Consider the following 19,562-nt stretch of genomic DNA (forward strand, 5'->3'; position numbering starts at 1 on the left):
TGTACAGATGAACGTGGTACCTCCAGGCGTTTGGAAATTGCTCCCAAGGATGAACCAGACTTGTGGAGGTCTACATTTTTTTCTGAGGTCTTGGCTGATTTCTTTTGATTTTCCCATGATGTCAAGCAAAGAGGCACTGAGTTTGAAGGTAGGCCTTGAAATACATCCAGAGGTACACCTCCAATTGACTCAAATTATGTCAATTAGCCTATCAGAAGCTTCTAAAGCCATCAGAAGCTTCAAGCTGTTTAAAGGCACAGTCAACTTAGTGTATGTAAACTTCTGACCCACTGGAATTGTGATACAGTGCATTATAAGTGAAATAATCTGTCTGTAAACAATTGTTGGAAAAATTACTTGTGTCATGCACAAAGTAGATGTCCTAACCAACTCGCCAAAACAATAGTTTGTTAACAAGAAATTTGTGGAGTGGTTGAAAAACGAGTTTTAATGACTCCAACCTAATTGTATGTAAACTTCCGGCTTCAACTGTATATCTTCGATTCCCAGGGCCACCCATACGTAAAATGTATGCACGCATGACTGAGTCGCTTTGGATAAAAGCGTCTGCTATATATATTATGTTGGTTCCTGACAGATACACATTTGCTTGCTAACAAGCCAGATAGCAAGCTAGATAGCTCTGCCAAATATTGAACTCTCTCTAATTATAGCACTACTAGTGATGTTTTTATCAATGTATCGTTTTTATAAATGAGCTAAAGTATTAGTATAGCAAGGTAACCGCAAACTGTAAGATTTTATTGATTAGCGAACATTTTGCTATGTAGCTAACATTTTGCTATGTAGCTAGCAAGCCAGCATAGCTAGCTTTGTTAACAGTGTGCATACTTATCTTTGGATGCGTTTCTATGAAAATGTAATGTCAGCCATAAGTATCTCTGACATAAGCTAAGAGAGCATCAGAGCCAGGTAAGCAATAGGGGTAGTTATGTGAATTACCTAAGTCACACTATTATTCAAGATCAAATACTTCCATCTATTCCAGTACACCCATCTGGAAACAACTCGCTTATGAAGATGCTTTGCTGTTACTATGGAGCTTACCGTTATGGAGTTACTGAGTTGTTTGACCCCTTGTTCCAACTGTTCTCGCTCCAGTTTCAGCTCAGCACTCCACTTCATTAGCTTTTGTTTCTCCTCTTCTTTAGCTTTTAGAAAACAGAAACAACACACAGAGAACAGTGAGACTTTAAAGCAATCTGGTTGTTTGAGATACCAGTGAAGGAACTCTTCCATCTACCACCGCTTCAGCCCACACATTTGATGTTTGTCGAGGCACAAGGTCTTTAGTGTGCTATTCCTACCTTCTTTATAGGCGATGTAGGAATGAACAATAGCCAATGTTCCTGGCCATTGAATTGCATCTTCTTTTTTCAATATCTGGAGAGAAGAGCACAGCTTTGTTGTATTGTGATTGCAAAGTCACGACATTACCTAGATGTGGAAGAGAACATTGCTGTGGTCACCCTTTGGTGATGTCAAGAAGAACAAACAAAATGAATCGGATGGGAGTGTAAGATGCCATCCCCCACTAACAAAATGAATGGGAAAGAATTACTTAAAACAATACTGAAACATGTTGAAGCTTACAAAGGAAGGAACAGTCATATCGTAATGTTGTCGTCTATAAATAAGGGCTAGCTGATGAAAGCCTGAGGGGAAACTATGTCAATAGATGATCCACTTTGAAACAGTAACCAAATTCTCAGATCTATACTATTCAACCACTGGACTGCTGGGCCAAGCCCCCCGATTGTCGGTGCTGCGTTTACCTGCTCTTGACATTTGGGACAGATCCACATGCCTTTAGGAATGGTTTTCAGGGGTGGGTCCAGGCAGTCCAGGTGATAGACACGTGAGCATGTGTCACACATGAGCAACTGTCCACTGCGTCTGCACACAGTGCAGAAATCCTCATGGATGTCTCCCTGTCAGGATGAATTGCACCAATCAGTTTCACTGCCTGTCTAGGCCTGACCAATCAGGTGTGCAGAGGCAGGGCAGAAGGGCCATGTGTGTTGATTTGAGGATTATCCAATCATATTACGGTCTCTGTGTTGTTTTAAAGATAACACTTAAGTAAATCATGTGTGTAATTCCAACACCGAAATGGGTAAAGCCCATTCTAAAAGCCATTGTGGATAACATTCTGCATTTCCTATTTAAAAATATAGTTTAACGTATGTAAATCAACTGCTTTAATACTGCAGTATGTTTTTAATGGCATTTAAAAGAAGATCTAAACTAACTGATCCTACTTTTTAAAAAAATAGGTCAAGTAACAATTTGACACAGACAGCATCATTTCTTTTAGAGTAGGGGGAGAGGGGTACTGAAATTGAGGCGAGGGGTACTGTTCACTTTGTAAGACTGCATCAAAAATGGAAATAAAAGATGAAGGATCAGACAGTAGGGAGTAAATCAATAAACACGTGTCTGTACTTGTCTAGGTCTTTAGACGTGAGGTACTGGGACATCTCAACTTCACTAAAGTATTTGTAACAACCTGTGGACAATACCACCAATATAAAAAGGGAGGGGCGAGAGTAGGTGAGGTCAGTAAGTTGGGATAGAGCCCCAGAAAGTCCAGGCTGCTGTGCTCTCTCCAGCTGCTACTTACATCCCCAGAGCTGGGGCTGGGCAGGGGGAGAGTGTTGTGGGGGTGGACATGGAAGGGGAAGCTCCCCTCTGTGTTGGGCCACTCGGGGGCCGGGAAGGCAGTGAGACAGCTGGAGGGGGAGGTCGGGGTGTGGCTGCCCAGCTCCGGAACACTGCTGTATTTGGGAGGGCGACCTGGGTGAAATGAGACAGACGAAAAACAAAAAACAAAAAAGATGGAGGTGGGAAGGAAACAAATAAATAAACTGTCTGTCCGACATACCTTTGACAGTGGGTCCTCGTTGGCTAATGTGAAAAAGGAAAAAGGGAGGGTGTTGAGTTGAGGGTGGAGGATTAGGAGAAGCACAGAGAGCGGAGTTAGTGCACTAAAACTTACTACGAGCTCTACGCAGACGCAAGATTCTGAGTGTTGCCATGTCCTTTTGTAACAAAAGGGGCTGCTCCTTGTAAAACGCTCTGGCATTCAACATACTTTTTAACTACCTGAAAATTGAGACACGCCATATCATTCCTTCCGAAGTCATAGGGGTAGTGTTGTCGCTTGGTTCCTTGATCTGATCTATAGGCTATTCATCAAAGTAGCCTATTTTGCATCGATAACCCAATACAATTTCAGCGACTGTTCAAACAGTAAAACAAACAAGAATCCACTCAAAAAGGTATTCTGTTTAGAAGTAATAACTAGTGATTACAGGCTATTGTGAAATAGTAGAACCTGCTGTAGCCAACTAGCTAGCCATGTGCTTTTTTCTCCATTACCAAAACATGATGACCTACTATTTGTAAATGATAAGGGAATGAATACACAAGTAGCATATCAAACTGGGACAATGTTTTAGGTTACACCGGCAAGAAAGCAAACATTTGCCAGGGCATATTTTTTTATAATAAATCTGATTACTTCACATGGAGATGTGGGAAGCTAAAAAAGCTTGCTAGCTTGCTATGTTTTTAGCCAGTGGAAGTGGGACCGGCGAGGATTTCATGTTACCAAAAGGTGTCCGCTACTCCAAAAATCCCACTCCAATAGGGCTGTTGCGGTGACCGTATTACCGCCCTTACGAAAAAAGATCGCAATCAGAGTGCATTATAACTGCAGTACAATGCAGTCTGACTGCAGTATGCTGCAAATACTGCGTCCAAAAGAACTTTTTTTTTACTACAGTACTTATGCAGTGTAACTGCAGTTACAGTACAGTGCAGTACACTGCACTTATTCTGCAATTACTGTGTCCAAAATACCAGAGTCGACTGCAGTTACTGCACTTTTACTGCAGTTTAAAAACTGCAATAATTTTTTGTAAGGGCGCCACACCGGCAGTCATGAGTCATGACGCAGTAAAATTCCATGTGATCGTTCTTATGCACTCTGGACATGCTTGGTAGTACCCAACTTGCTAATAACCATCAGGTCGCTAATGGCCTGGTATTCAGGGCTCTATTGTCCCTCTAACCACTCTGATGTGATTTTCGAAACCATTTGCATTGATGTCAAACACTTATCATCAAAACAGTATCATGCACTGCAAGCTCCCAGCTACTATCTAATCAACGCAACATTGACATTATCCCACCCCTGGTTAGCCACTATTGGCTTAAAAAAATCAAACCTAAGACAATATCTGCCAATTAATTTCCAGCAATATTTCCTGTGTCGGTCTGTGTGGTGCGTTCATTTGTTTATCACTCAGTGTGTAGCCAGTTGATGTGATAACCAACTTGTGGGTTGACATAAATACTTTCCCCAAAACCTTCTGATTTAAATGTTAACTGCAAAGTAGGCTTACCTGGCAGAAGTATATCATGAGTAAGTACAGTATATCATTTGTTTATATATTATTAGTTTTTTGCTAACTTTGCCATGACATGAGCAGTACAGAACCATCGCTAGACGCCCAATTAAAGGGCCAGATGCACAATTAAAGGGGAATTACACCACCAAAAAATTGGTCTTCCGATGTGATTTAAGCATTGACATGGACTCAGAACATTCAATTTCATTGGTTCTCTATGAACAATTGTAATTTTAAGAGTGAAAAAATTGAACATAATTTTGGAAAATATAACAGAATTTGGGGAAAATAATTACAAATGTTATAGGGACCCCTTGGAGTTGTTTATTAACCATTATTTTACCAGGTATATTGACAGAAAACATAGTGCACTACTTTCTCTTGTACACTAAGGACCCGAAAAAAAGGTGCATGGGAGAGTAGAAGAGAAGAAAGCTAGACTTTGAAATCTATATATTAAATTTTTTTAGCTCGCGACATGTAATTATTTTAAATAGTAGCTCTCATGCTAGAAAAGGTTGGACCCATGGTCTAGGCTATACTCCAAAATGTAAACAAATTCTAGTAATCACCTTTGAGTGTGGACTGTATTATTATGCATACTGGATGGACTGGTTACCTTATGCTACACTCCAAACTTTTTATCCATGAGTCTGGGAGAGAACGTATGCTGTTGGTTCATTGATTTTGCAGGGCGGCTTACAGAGTTAGCCTACAATTATAGAGAATTTATATTTGATTTTGAATAGCCTAGTAATAGGGCATTTTTTATATTTTCATAATTAATAGGCTGACACATTACCTTTAGCTACAGAATATCTCACCACCGTGCATTTCCATCTCCTCCCCTCTCGCCTTCATTCCTTTCTCGAGCGCGCAGAGAGAGGTGCTGTCAACAGTTTAATGAAATGTGTTTCATTGTAAAAACATGTTACTATCGATGTTCCCGAACTGATGTCACTTGGTTTCTCAAATTAAGCAAGGGTAACTGCAGGAACAGGGTTGGAGAGCCCATGTCATACAGAGTTGGGCGGAATATCACCTGTCGCGCAACAGTGGTTGATGGGTGGAGTGAAATAAATGGAGTCGCCTACCAGGCATGATTGAAAAAGCTATTTGAGTGCATAAGGATTACATATCTTTTCCCCCCTGCCCATGTTCCTGCCCATTTGATAATGGGCCATTCTAAATAGAAACTAATTTGACATATTAGTAAAGACAAGATTAAATTGAGAATAGTCTGATGGGTGAAAATATGATCACTTGAGAGAACAGCATGCAGCCTGAGGCAAGGAACGACTTTCTCAAATCATCAATAGCCTATAGTCGCACCATGCAGCCCACATATGTTTTGATTCGTAAGACATTCTAAGGTTTGTATCATTCCCAACTAAAGTTGCCAAATAACTCCAAATCTAGGATTTAGGACCCGTTTGAAATGATCACGTTTACGCTCACTTCATATGCGCACTCGCTCCTGAATGGGGAAAATATCCTTTATTTTATTCAGCTAAGTTCAATTATATTATTTTTTACTATAAAATCATAATATAAATTAATGGCACGGGACTTACAAGCATATCTTGTCTGCTAAATGAACAAGCCTAAAGCCTATGGCATGGCGCATAGCCAGATAACATACAGTAGGCCAACTCATATTCTGTTCTTCTGAACCTGCCTAAAATAAATAATGGATTTATTGTGATGGTGTATATTAAATTGACTTTTCTTTTTTTAATGTAGATGTTCCAAAGGCGTGCGTCGTCGGCATGTATGCGGAGTCCGTGGGAAGCTAAACATGTTTATGTTAATTAATGGTCAATTACCATGAGACCGGCAGTCTTTTGCATAACAATAACCTGCTGACAAAATTTTATGACCGCCACAGCCATGTATTTCACCCACGTGCACACACCCACGTAGATCAACGGAGTGAAGCTTGTAATAACCTTAAGAGTCAGAAGCTACATGCAAGCGGGGTTCAAAAGAAGAAGCAGTGCGATATGCTGGCTGGATAGAGGGAAAATCACAGTCAACACGCTACAATCAACCTCAAAGGGACTGTTCAAAGTGAAATCACAGTTTGTCAGATGCTTTCATACAGAAAAACATGGCGTGTAAGTGCAATTGAATGGTTCCAAATCTTTTCCATTCAATTATGGTTGAGGCCTCCAGATTTCCTACTGCTCAGATCAACAAATTGACTCCGCTCCACTTTGAGGTATGAAAACATCTGACAAAGTTACATTTTGACATGAACTATTATCCCTTTATCCAAAACCTTCCGGTTTTCACAAATGATAATTGGAAAAAGTCAAGGAATTTCTACAGATAGGGATGAAGAAAATGCTGTAATTTATAATCAAGTCTTCAAGGTCAGCATAGCAGTCTCTCAGAAAGGGACACACACACAGCTACAGTGAGGGAAAAAAGTATTTGATCCCCTGCTGATTTTGTATGTTTGCCCACTGACAAAGATATGATCAGTCTATAATTTGAATGGTAGGTTTATTTTAACAGTGAGAGACAGAATAACAACAAAAAAATCCAGAAAAACGCATGTCAAAAATGTTATAAATTGATTAGCATTTTAATGAGGGAAATAAGTATTTGACCCCTCTGCAAAACATGACTTAGTACTTGGTGGCAAAACCCTTGTTGGCAATCACAGAGGTCAGACGTTTCTTGTAGTTGGCCACCAGGTTTGCACACATTTCAGGAGGGATTTTGTCCCACTCCTCTTTGCAGATCTTCTCCAAGTCATTAAGGTTGAGGCTGACGTTTGGCAACTCGAACCTTCAGCTCCCTCCACAGATTTTCTATGGGATTAAGGTCTGGAGACTGGCTAGGCCACTCCAGGACCTTAACGTGCTTCTTCTTGAGCCACTCCTTTGTTGCCATGGCCGTGTGTTTTGGGTCATTGTCATGCTGGAATACCCATCCACGACCCATTTTCAACGCCCTGGCTGAGGGAAGGAGATTCTCACCCAAGATTTGATGGTTCATGACCCCGTCCATTGTCCCTTTGATGCGGTGAAGTTGCCCTGTCCGCTTAGAAGAAAAACACCCCCAAAGCATAATGTTTCCACCTCCATGTTTGACGGTGGGGATGGTGTTCTTGGGGTCATAGGCAGCATTCCTCCTCCTCCAAACACGGCGAGTTGAGTTGATGCCAACGAGCTCAATTTGTCTCATCTGACCACAACACTTTCACCCAGTTCTCCTCTGAATCATTCAGATGTTCATTGGCAAACTTCAGACGGGCCTGTATATGTGCTTTCTTGAGCAAGGGGACCTTGCGGGCGCTGCAGGATTTCAGTCCTTCACGGCATAGTGTGTTACCAATTGTTTTCTTGGTGACTATGATCCCAGCTGCCTTGAGATCATTGACAAGATCCTCCCGTGTAGTTCTGGGCTGATTCCTCACCGTTCTCATGATCATTGCAACTCCACAAGGTGAGATCTTGCATGGAGCCCCAGGCCAAGGGAGATGGACAGTTATTTTGTGTTTCTTCCAATTGCGAATAATCGCACCAACTGTTGTCACCTTCTCACCAAGCTGCTTGGCGATGGTCTTGTAGCCCATTCTAGCCTTGTGTAGGTCTACAATCTTGTACCTGACATCCTTGGAGAGCTCTTTGGTCTTGGCCATGGTGGAGAGTTTGGAATCTGATTGATTGATTGCTTCTGTGGACAGGTGTCTTTTATACAGGTAACAAGCTGAGATTAGGAGCACTCCCTTTAAGAGTGTGCTCCTAATCTCAGCTCGTTAGCTGTATAAAAGACACCTGGGAGCCAGAAATCTTTCTGATTGAGAGTGGGTCAAATACTTATTTCCCTCATTAAAATGCAAATCAATTTATAACATTTTTGAAATGCGTTTTTCTGGATTGTTGTTGTTGTTATTCTGTCTCTCACGGTTCAAATAAACCTACCATACAAATTATAGACTGATCATGTCTTTGTCAGTGGGCAAACGTACAAAATCAGCAGGGGATCAAATACTTTTTTCCCTCACTGTATATACACATACACACCTTCTTTTTTTTTTTCATAACCTGTTATTGCTTTGTCATTATGGGGTATTGTGTGTAGATTGATGAGGACATTTTTTATTTAACCCATCTTAGAACAAAATGTGGAAAAGGGGAAGGGGTCTGAATACTTTCCGAATGCACTGTATAATGTCAATACTAGCTACAGTGGTTAGCTTGCTTGAAGGAAGTATTTAATGTTGTGTGCATTGTATCTGTGCACTCTTTTCCTTTTTGTTGAGGCTCCTGTTGGCTACCCCACGTGGGGGTTCATTCGCTCTGATTAGCTCAAAGTCAAGTTGTTGGCCACTGACGAGCATTGCAATTCTACAAGTGGAAATGGCATGTTCATCGCTACTGGGTCGGCACGCAGCAGGTACCACTTTTGTTCTAGCAAGAGAAGGAACGGCCTCTCACTGTGATAAGTACCCATTGGCAGTCTTTCGGCAGTGAGATTCTCGTGTGTTTCATGCTTAAGTGTCCCTGTGCAGGATTCAGCCAGCAAGCAAAGAGGGATCAGCAGAAAAGTTGGGTGGTGTGTGTGTGTGTGTGTGACAGACATTCACAGCATTTCATACATTGAATAGATTACAACATACAAGCATCAAATAAAGGCCAGCTCAGGAATCTATAAAGACATGTACAGGGAACTGCCAAAATAAAGGAAACACTTGAGTAAATGAGGGATACAAAATAAGCAGATGCTTCCACAAAGGTGTGGTTCCTGAGTTAATTAAGCAATTAACATCCCACCATGCTTAGGGTCATGTATAAAAATGCTGGGCAGGCCCAGTTGCCCATTATTTTGGCTACCATGGCTAGAAGAAGAGATCCCAGTGACATTGAAAGAGGGGTGATTGTTGAGACACATTTGGCAGGAGCTTCAGTGTCAAAGACTGCTCAACTTGCTGATGTTTCACGAGGAACAGTGGGACCGATTGAATACTTATAGGAGATTCTGGAGCGGCACCTGAGGCAGCGTTTTCCACCACCATCAACAAAACACCAAATGATGGAATTTCTTGTGGAAGAATGGTGTCGCATCCCTCCAATAGAGCTCCAGACACTTGTAGAATCTATGCCAAGGTGCTTTGTTGTTCTGGCGGCTTGTTTTTTAAATGATTTTTTAACCTTTATTTAACCAGGTAAGCCAGTTGAGAACAAGTTCTCATTTATAACTGCGACCTGGCCAAGATAAAGCAAAGCAGTGCGATAAAAAGAACAACACAGAGTTACATATGGGATAAACAAAACGTACAGTCAAAAACACAATAGAAAATACATATACAGTGTGTGCAAATGTAGTAAGTTATGGAGGTAAGGCAATAAATAGGCCATAGTGCAAAATAATTACAATTTAGTATTAACACTGGAGTGATAGATGTGCAGAAGATGATGTGCAAATAGAGATACTGGGGTGCAAATGAGCAAAATAAATAACAATATGGGGATGAGGTAGTTGGGTGGGCTAATTACAGATGGGCTGTGTACAGGTGCAGTGATCGGTAAGCTGCTCTGACAACTGATGCTTAAAGTTAGTGAGGGAGATGTAGAGCTTCAGAGATTGTTGCAGTTCGTTCCAGTCATTGGCAGCAGAGAACTGGAAGGAATGGCGGCCAAAGGAGGCTATTGAGACACGTTATATTGGCATTTCCTTTATTTTGGCAGTTACCTGTATATATCCTGGGCATTGGAGAAGGTGTATGTGCAGTTGTTGAGTGGATACTGACCTCTCTTCCTGGTGCCCTGGTGGAGCGGAGTGTTTAGGTAGGTCACTGCACTCTTCTTCCTCTGCACGGCGTGGATAGGAACACGTATGTGGGAGAATAAATCCAGCTGTGATTTGACTGCAAGTTTATCATGTTGCTCACTCAAAAAGAAAACCTGTTTGCTTTTCATATGCTACACAGGGCCAGATCCTAACTCTGACTCCATTTATTCAGATATTCACATTGAAAATGGTGCGTATTATGCTCACATTTTAAAAAGCATGTGCACTGGTATCCAACTTAATAAGAAACATATTGTGTATCGGCTGTTGTAGCAATGTGTGGGTTACACTATCAAAAATTTTTGATAAGTAGAAGAACAGCAGTGTAAGTCCATACCTCAGGCTCAAACACAGCTCCACTGTACACCGGATTCGCCGTTGTTCTTCGCTTACGCTCCTGCCTCTTGCTCTGAATTTCTATAACCACAGAGTAGTATATTAATACAGGCATTGCAGTATACACTCCTAGGGAATGCGGGTGAGAATGTAGCAACTGGAATTTACTTCAGACCAAACTGGCAGTGCTTACCTTCCAAATGGTCATGGGTGACAAGTCCGAGGGACACCATGAAGGCAAGTTTCTGGGGGCAAACAATAAAAGGGTATTAGGACAATCCCCTCCATAAATGGTGCCCTGTGTGAGGAGAATTTGTAACATGAACATATACACTATATATATACACAAAAATATGTGGTAAAACCTTTAAATTAGTGGATTCGCCTATTTAAGCAACACCCGTTGCTGACGGGTGTATAAAATCGAGCACACAGCCATGCAATCTTTATAGACAAACATTGGCAGTAGAATGGCCTTACTGAAGAGATCAGTGACTATCAACGTGGCACCGTCATAGGATGACACCTTTCCAACAAGTCAGTTTGTCAAATTTCTGCCCTGCTAGAGCTGCCTCGGTCAACTGTAAGTGATATTATTGTGAAGTGGAAAAGTCTAGGAGCAACAATGGCTCAGCAACGAAATGGTAGGCCACACAAGCTCACAGAATGGGACCGCTGAGTGCTGAAGCACATAAAAATAGTCTGTCCACGGTTGCAACACTCACTACTGAGTTCCAAACTGCCACTGGAAGCAACGTCAGCACAAGAACTGTTCGTCGAGGGCTTCATGAAATGGGTTTCCATGGCCGAGCAGCCACACACAAGCCTAAGATCACCATGCGCAATGTGTTAGCTGGAGTGGTGTAAAGCTCCATACAGAAATGGTTTGTCGAGATCAGTGTGGAAGAACTTGACTGGCCTGCACAGAGCCCTGACCTCAACCTCATCGAACACCTTTGGGATGAATTGGAACACCGACTGCGAGCCAGGCCTAATCGCCCAACATCAGTGCCCAACCTCATTAATGCTCTTGTGGGTGAATGGAAGCAAGTCCCCGCAGCAATGTTCCAACATCTAGTGGAAAGCCTTCCCAGAAGAGTGGATGTTGTTTTAGCATCAAAGTGGGGACCAACTCCATATTAATGCCCATGATTTTGTTGGAATGAGATGTTCGACGAGCAGGTGACCATATACTTTGTCATGTAGTGTATACTGTATCTATAATTTACTTGATATGTTTATACTGCATCTTTGGCAAAGCCTGCCTCCCGTTACAGAACATCTTCTGTGAAGGACTTTGAGGTTCTATCAGTAGGCTGACATTTAAAAAAGAGGTACGTATTTGTTATGCAGGTTAGACCCGAAGTTCGGAATGAAGCATAAGCTCCATCTCCAGTGTACCTGAGGATTGTCCTCTCGCTTTAGCCTGGGTGCTGGAGACAGAGGAGGGGTCCTGCTCACCAACATCTTCTGTCCCAATCCCCCCCGAGCTTTAACAGTCTGGAAACAGTGGGAGGAAAATAAAGCTCTTAAAACACGAATGACTAAAGTAACAGAGTTATACGTGTAGAATGACTTACATTCTGAAAAGGGAACAAGTCACTTTCCCATCCACAAACTATACTCTGACCTCACAAAATTAATTTCCATGACAATTGACAATACAATTATGGTATCGTAACCTCCCACCCAAACCGTGGTGCTGACCTTGGTGTCGGAGGCGAGGCCGCTGATCTGCAGTGTCTGCACCGATGCCGGGGCCGTGATGACAATACCCGTCAATGTGCCCGTGGGCTGGCCGCTCTTGGCAGCGCAGGGCTGGCCATTGACGATGCGCACCTGGTGGATGGGCCCGGCGCTGGAGGGCAGCAAGGAGGGGCTCAGCTTGGTGGTCAGCATCACCGGGCCCCGCTGGAGCAGCTGGAGCGCCGCCATCATGGGCGGAGGGGGCGCTGGGGCGATGGGCACGTTGTTGGGCTTCGCCCGGACCTGAGTCGGGAGGATAGGGGTCAGAGGTTAGCCAATCATTCATCAGGTGTCATATTGGAGCTTAGGGGTCTTCACAAATGTGTGTAAAAGAGACTGACCAGGGAAAGGTAATTCCAATGTGGTGCTCTGAGATATCACTGTAGATGGAGGCATACTATACAAGTGAAAGGCAGATTTTTGTTACAACCAAAATTAACAAATGTCTAACTGGGATTCACTGCAGACACAACCGTCCAAGCTTAGCAAGAAAATGGAGGCTGCCTACAGGCCAGATAGGCCAGCTACACCAGCCACTGCAACTTGCGAGCCCACTCTGACCTTTCTTGCCTCCGAAATCAGATCAATTCGTTTGTCCACCCAAAATATTGAACAAGACACATCAGAAATCAAGACCACAATGTAGGAAATAGAAGGGACCATTTATTCGCTGACCACCCGTGTTGGAGAATGGCGCTGTCTCAACGAAAGGTCAGCTAGACGAAATCCAGGACCATGTTGATAATTTGGATAACAAATCTTGGGTGTTCCCGAGATGGTAGAAAACAATTCTAAACGAGTTAACGACCGGAGGATGGCATTCAAACAGGTCAAAACGGATCTAAAATCGCGGGGGATTGAGTTCATTCTGCGTTTTCCTGCTACACTGGAGATCAAACTCAACGGAGCCAAGATCACAAGTTTGACTCTGGATGAAGCATCAGCCTTCATCCAGAGAAGATCTGCCAGGGAGGACCGTTGAATCCAGAATTCTATTGGATGGAGGACTATCAAGGTCTGTCTGATAAGTGCCTTAGACTTTGCATTGCTATGATTAGACTGAGCTCTAGGGCTGGATTTGACTGAACTGTTTCTTACCAGTAGGCTTATGTATTTTTTGAATGACCTTCAGTTTAGAACTTTTCCAATCTTATTTTCTCTGATTGGCTTGATTTTAAGATTAAGTGTGAAATCAATGCAATGCTATGGTTTGCCAGTCAGCGGCGACAAAGCACTCTAGCCATAGCGTGTGACTGACAGCCTTAAAAAAATGTAAGCGAACTATGTCCCAAAAGGGTATTACAGTTGTATACTGCTGTCGGGTTGACGGTGGGTCGAGTTCTGGTGACTCAAGTTAATAAATCCCATCTATGTCTTGGTATGTGTTGTTTCTCCCCAGCTCATTAGGTTTGGCTGGGAGTCTACTTAGTTCTACTGTTAGATATACATACCATTTCAATGTTTTTTCTTTGGTTTGTTTTTCTTTATACTGTATAGCTGGAACCTTAAAAGGGGTTAATCAAGAAAAAGAAAAACGGTAGCATATCTCAAGTCTTCTAAAGGTGGATATAGCTTTTGTACAGGAGATACATTTGAATAAAAAGGAATCATAAACACTAAAATACTCTTGGGTGGGAAAGGCTTTCTCTAGCCCGGGTACATACATAAGGCCGTGAGAACTTAACTGAAACTAAAGTGATAACTGACTCATATGGTCGTTATGTCATAGTTTGCGGGCTCTTGATCGAAACTTCTGTTGTTCTTCGCAATATACTGTATATGCACCCAATGCAGAGAGGCACAATTATTTTCAAAAACTCTTAGAACTGGGTGACATCCAATATTATCGGCAGGCGGTTTTAAACAGGCCTTTGACAGGTCTCGGCCTAGAAATAGGGTGGAGAGTAAATCAGCAGCTGCAATAAGACTACTAGCTAGGGACCTAGGCTTAAAATATAACTGGAGGTTTATGAACCCTGATAGGAGGGACTATTCTTTATTCCCCCCCAGCAGCAAAACTGTAGGAACCATATGGCTGGCATTCGGTTGCAAAATGGTGCAATTTCTACCTCTTCGGAGCCGATAAATGAGGAGTTCAGAGGCAACACTCTTTACAAATCTCAGGGTATACTGGACAAACAAAAGTTGGATAGCTTTTTTGCAGACCTGAATTTACCACAACTCTCAGATAAGGATAGATATGATTTAGATGCACCACTTAGGGTTGAGGAGATCTCTCAGGTTATCAAGATTACGCCTTCTAACAAGTCTCCTGGGTTAGATGGCCTCCCTTCTGACTTTTATAAAAAGTTTGAGGCAATTATTACTCCAATTTTGCTAGAGGTATATAATGACACATATAAAGTTGGATCTTTACCCTCTTCCATGCACACAGCAATCATCTATCTTATCCAAAAAAAGGGAAAAGATCCATTTGATCCGAGTGGATATCAGCCTATTTCTCTTATTAATAATGATGAAAAGACCTTAGAAAAGGTGCTTTCAAAAAGATGATCTAAGGTCATTGGTAGTATCATTAACCTGGATCAGAATGGCTTTATCCCCCACCGTTACAGCTCAGATAATCTTAGAAGGCTGCTCAACATACAGCGTGCTGTCCAGGACTCAAGCACTCCAACAACTGCTTTGTCATTAGATGCTGCCAAACCCTTTGATTGTGTGGAATGGGGCTACCTTTTTGAATCTCTTACAATATTTGGCTTTGGGGAGAACTTTGTGAATTGGATAAAAAACTTTCTGACACTCCTTATGCCTGCGTTTTAACGAATGGTCTCATATCCAACCCTTTCCAGTTACAGAGAAGTACAAGACAATGATGCCCTTTAAGCCCTAGTCTATTTATGCTAGCTTTGGAACCCCTGGCCAAGAAACAGAGGTCACCCACTTATTTATGGAGTTATGGCGGGCAACATTCAGCATAAGCTTATGCTTTTATGCAGGTGACATGTTACTTTTCTTGTCTCAACCTGAGATATCTGTCCCTGCTTTACTACAAACTGTTGAGGAATTTACATTATCTGGTTATCATATTAACTGAGATAAATCTGAGGCTCTTCCTTTATCTGGCTTCTGCCCATCCACGCTCTTCAACCAATGGAAATGTAGATGGTCCCCTTAGGGTATCAAATACCTTGGTATTCTAATAACACCCAGCCACAGGGATATTGTTGGAGAGAATAAAAAACCCTTACTTTTAAAAACGAGAGTGGGCTATCAATGTCAAACACATCAGTATGTGGTTGCCATATTGGAAGGGAGGGGCTAAACCAGGCTGGTACCAGATGGAGTCTAAGGCCTGTGGGGGAGTCTCGCCCTGGCTTGGAATCTTTGGCACAGTAAGGCCACAATTGAAGGATCACCCCACTGTTACAAACACCAGAACCTTGTGGGGTAAGATACATAGAGCTGGACGCTGGGACCTTTATAAAATCGCCTCAGGCCCCTCTGTGGCACAATAAGAGTATCCTAATTGGAAGTAAAACCTATTTTTGGGTACAGTGGCAACAAGTAGGAATCAATTATCTGTTGAATCTATTTGATGAGCATTCTAAGCTATTGTTAAGCTTTGCCCAAATTTCTGAGAAATATAAGCTGCCACAGAATACACTTTGGAGACACCTCCAGCTACGAAGTTCTTTGTCAATATGGTTGGGAAGCCCCCTTACCTGTCCCATAGCTAGCCCGATTGAAGAAATACTAAACAAGCCATTAATGTATCATCTGCTGCAGGAGCAATTGTCTGACCCTTTAAATAAGGTTAAAGTACAACTGGGCAAAAGCATTGGCTCTAGATCTAGCCCATGAAGAGTGGATATCATGTGTCTAATTTGAATACTACGTATAAAGAAATGGAAAATAAATGTATTCAATTGAAAATAATACATAGACGGCACTGGACTCCACAAAGGTTATATAAGTTTAAGTTAATACCAGAAGACAGATGTTGGAGATGTAAAGGTGAAAATGCCTCTATTACACATATAGTCTGGTCATGTCCAGCGCTAAGAGATTGGTGGAATAATATCCAACAAGTTGTGTTTGATGTTATTAAGACACAGTTCCCGATCACTGTCAAACTGTATACAGTGCTGTGAAAAAGTATTTGCCCCCTTTCTAATTTTCTCTACTTTTGCATATTTGTGATACTGAATGTTATCAGATCTTCAACCAAAACCTAATATTAGATAAAGGGAACATAAGTGAACAAATAACACAACAATTGCATATTTATTTCATAAACAAAGTTATGCAACACCCAATTCCCCTGTGTGAAAAAGTAATTGCCCCCTTACACTCAATAACTGGTTGTGCCACCTTTAGCTGCAATGACTCCAACCAAATGCTTCCTGTAGTTGTTGATCAGTCTCTCACGTCGCTGTGGAGGAATTTTGGCCCACTCTTCCATGCAGAACTGCTTTAACTCAGTGACGTGTGGGTTTTCAAGCATGAACTGCTTGTTTCAAGTCCTGCCACAACATCTCAATTGGGATTAGGTCTGGACTTTGACTAGGCCATTCCAAAACTTCCAATTTGTTGCTTTTTAGCAATTTTCATGTAGACTTGATTGTGTGTTTTGGATCATTGTCTTGCTGCATGACCCAGCTGCACTTCAGCTTCAGCTCACAGACGGATGGTCTGACATTCTCCTGTAGAATTCTCTGATACAGAGCAGAATTCATGGTTCCTTCTATTAAGGCAAGTCGTCAAGGTCCTGAGGCAGCAAAGCATCCCCAAACCATCACACCACCACCACCACCATGCTTGACCTTTGGCATGATGTTCTTACTGTGGAATGCAGTGTTTGGTTTTCGCCAGGCATTACTGGAACCATGTCGTCCAAAAAGTTATACTTTTGAATCATCTGTCCATAGAACATTCTTCCAAGAGTCTTGATGATCATCCAGGTGCTTTTTGGCAAACTTGAGTCAACGTTTTGGACGAGATGGGTCCCATTTTGTCTGGCGAAAACCAAACTCTGCATTCCACAGTAAAAACATCGAGCAGTTCATGCTTGAAAACCCACACGTCACTGAGTTAAAGCAGTTCTGCATGGAAGAGTGGGCCAAAATTCCTCCACAGCGACGTGAGAGACTGATCAACAACTACAGGAAGCATTTGGTTGGAGTCATTGCAGCTAAAGGTGGCACAACCAGTTATTGAGTGTAAGGGGGCAATTACTTTTTCACACAGGGGAATTGGGTGTTGCATAACTTTGTTTATGAAATAAATATGCAATTGTTGTGTTATTTGTTCACTTATGTTCCCTTTATCTAATATTAGGTTTTGGTTGAAGATCTGATAACATTCAGTATCACAAATATGCAAAAGTAGAGAAAATTAGAAAGGGGGCAAATTCTTTTTCACAGCACTGTATGTTGGGCTCAACAACTGAACTTGAGGACTATATTTTCACTTCCTTTGAAAAGAGATGGCTTATCCTGGCCATCACAACAGCTAAGCATTTACGCTTAAGGCACTGAAAGGAAAATTATCCCCCTCCCTTTGATGAATGAGCCAGTACCATGGCACAGCTGGATAGCTATGAGAGCGTTTCTTACTCGCTTCTGGGTAAACTAGACCACTTTGAATATACTTGGGGCCCCTTCATTGCTTGGTCAAATGGACCTTAAAAGGTGAAATTAATGTATCTGAAGTCAGTTTATAATGTGGTAAAGGGCACTGCTGTTATTATTCTTATTTTTGGTGTGTCTGTTATCGTTGTTTGGTTTTATATTATTTGTATATTACTCTGTATTTGTCATGTCCTTTTGTTGTTGTGAGAAAAAACAACAACATACAAGCAGAAATGTTTTGCATGAGTCGACATGGCTTGTTTGAGTAGAGCCTCCTTGTTCTTTCCTCAATACACCATAGCCCGCCTCATGTTTTTGTTCAACCCCCTGGTTGGATGGACTTACTGTGGACTGCAATGCCTATAGTATAACTGTAAGAATGAGCCCAGTGTTGAGGGACCCTGAGCTCCCAGTGGCATTACACACCTCAATAGCAGGGCATTAAATCACACGTTCATACCCAGGGTTAAAAACAGGTTATCACACTGACAGCCAAAACAAAACATTCAGAAGCTCCTGGACAACAAGAGTTTTCACCATAAAGACACAACAGCTGCAAAGGAAGGTATTAACACAGACAAAAGCAACAACATGAGCACACATCATTCTGAAAACAGAAGAAGACTAGAGGAAAGGGTATGCACAAAGCAGCACAATGCAAACAATAGCTTGGAGCCATGGAGCAAAGACTGTGACTGCACTGGGTTCGTGTCCTTGTGTACACTGTCGCCCTCTAGTGACTATTGAGTGAAATGCCTCGTGTCCACTCACACATTGGATTGGATTGGATTGGTGGGGGTTAGGGGGCAGGTCTTACTGGGACACACGCACCTGTGGATGAAATGTGGGTCTAGGCGTCATTCTAGGAGGAAGGACAAACTGTGGAACTTTGATTGGCTGTGTTGAGGTGGGGGTAGTGGTGGCCTGCACCGGAGACAAAACCACAGCAAATAGTGTATTCTCTCTACTGGAGCTGTAGACAACAGTTAGAGCTGAAAAAATATTTCAATTCCGCAGGTAGTTTTACAGAGAGAAAGATGATTTTGTGCCACCACTGCCTCAAAGCACCTCCTCATTAAGAGGCATTCTCAATTGACCATGCATATTTCCATACACATCTACACAGAAAACATGTTCAACCCACTTTACTCTAAAGAGACTTTGTAAAACAGAAAGAAACTGGTTGAATATTTACTGCTTAATTTGAAAGACCCCAAACTGCCACCAGTTACAAGAGAAAGAGTTTGAAAGAGTTGAACTACAAAGGATGACAATGATAGTACTGTACAATGTCCAGGAAGTGAATGCCCCTTACCACAACTGGATTCTTTGACACCAGTCGCACGGACTCTGAACCCTGATTGGTCAACTTGCTGGCCACCTGGAAGTTGACAGGTGTGTTCTGGGAGTTGGAGTTGTCGGAGTTGATGACGCCGGGCTTGGAGGTGTGGCTGATGGCAGTGACTGTGGCGTCGCGCTGCGCCACGATAGAGGCAGGCATTGTGGGAGTGGCAGCTTTCAGCACTAAAGGTAGAGTCTTAGTGGTGATGACTGGGGTGACTGCCAGCGTCTTCTGACAGCGAGAGGAGGAAATAAAAAATAACTAAATAGTTGATAAATCAGAATGCAGAGAGACATAGGAGAG

The 19,562-nt window shown here is 42.3% G+C and overlaps 1 protein-coding gene across 1 annotated transcript in view; it reads right to left on the reverse strand.

Moving 5' to 3' along the window:
• The window catches only part of LOC311137164 (PHD finger protein 21A-like), a gene marked incomplete at its 5' end in the record, with an annotated part of 45,483 nt that overhangs the window by 4,335 nt on the left and 21,586 nt on the right, over positions 1–19,562 (reverse strand). The window contains 11 exons of the mRNA XM_084171515.1: positions 1,069–1,172; positions 1,329–1,404; positions 1,797–1,952; positions 2,645–2,817; positions 10,201–10,261; positions 10,579–10,658; positions 10,771–10,822; positions 11,979–12,077; positions 12,285–12,566; positions 18,749–18,841; positions 19,233–19,490. Of these exons, the coding sequence (XP_084027641.1) occupies positions 1,069–1,172; positions 1,329–1,404; positions 1,797–1,952; positions 2,645–2,817; positions 10,201–10,261; positions 10,579–10,658; positions 10,771–10,822; positions 11,979–12,077; positions 12,285–12,566; positions 18,749–18,841; positions 19,233–19,490 (1,434 nt within the window). The remainder of the gene's footprint in view (positions 1–1,068; positions 1,173–1,328; positions 1,405–1,796; positions 1,953–2,644; positions 2,818–10,200; positions 10,262–10,578; positions 10,659–10,770; positions 10,823–11,978; positions 12,078–12,284; positions 12,567–18,748; positions 18,842–19,232; positions 19,491–19,562) is intronic.

The sequence above is a fragment of the Coregonus lavaretus genome, assembly GCF_964263955.1.
Source record: "Coregonus lavaretus genome assembly, chromosome: 11".
Classification (NCBI taxonomy): domain Eukaryota; kingdom Metazoa; phylum Chordata; class Actinopteri; order Salmoniformes; family Salmonidae; genus Coregonus; species Coregonus lavaretus.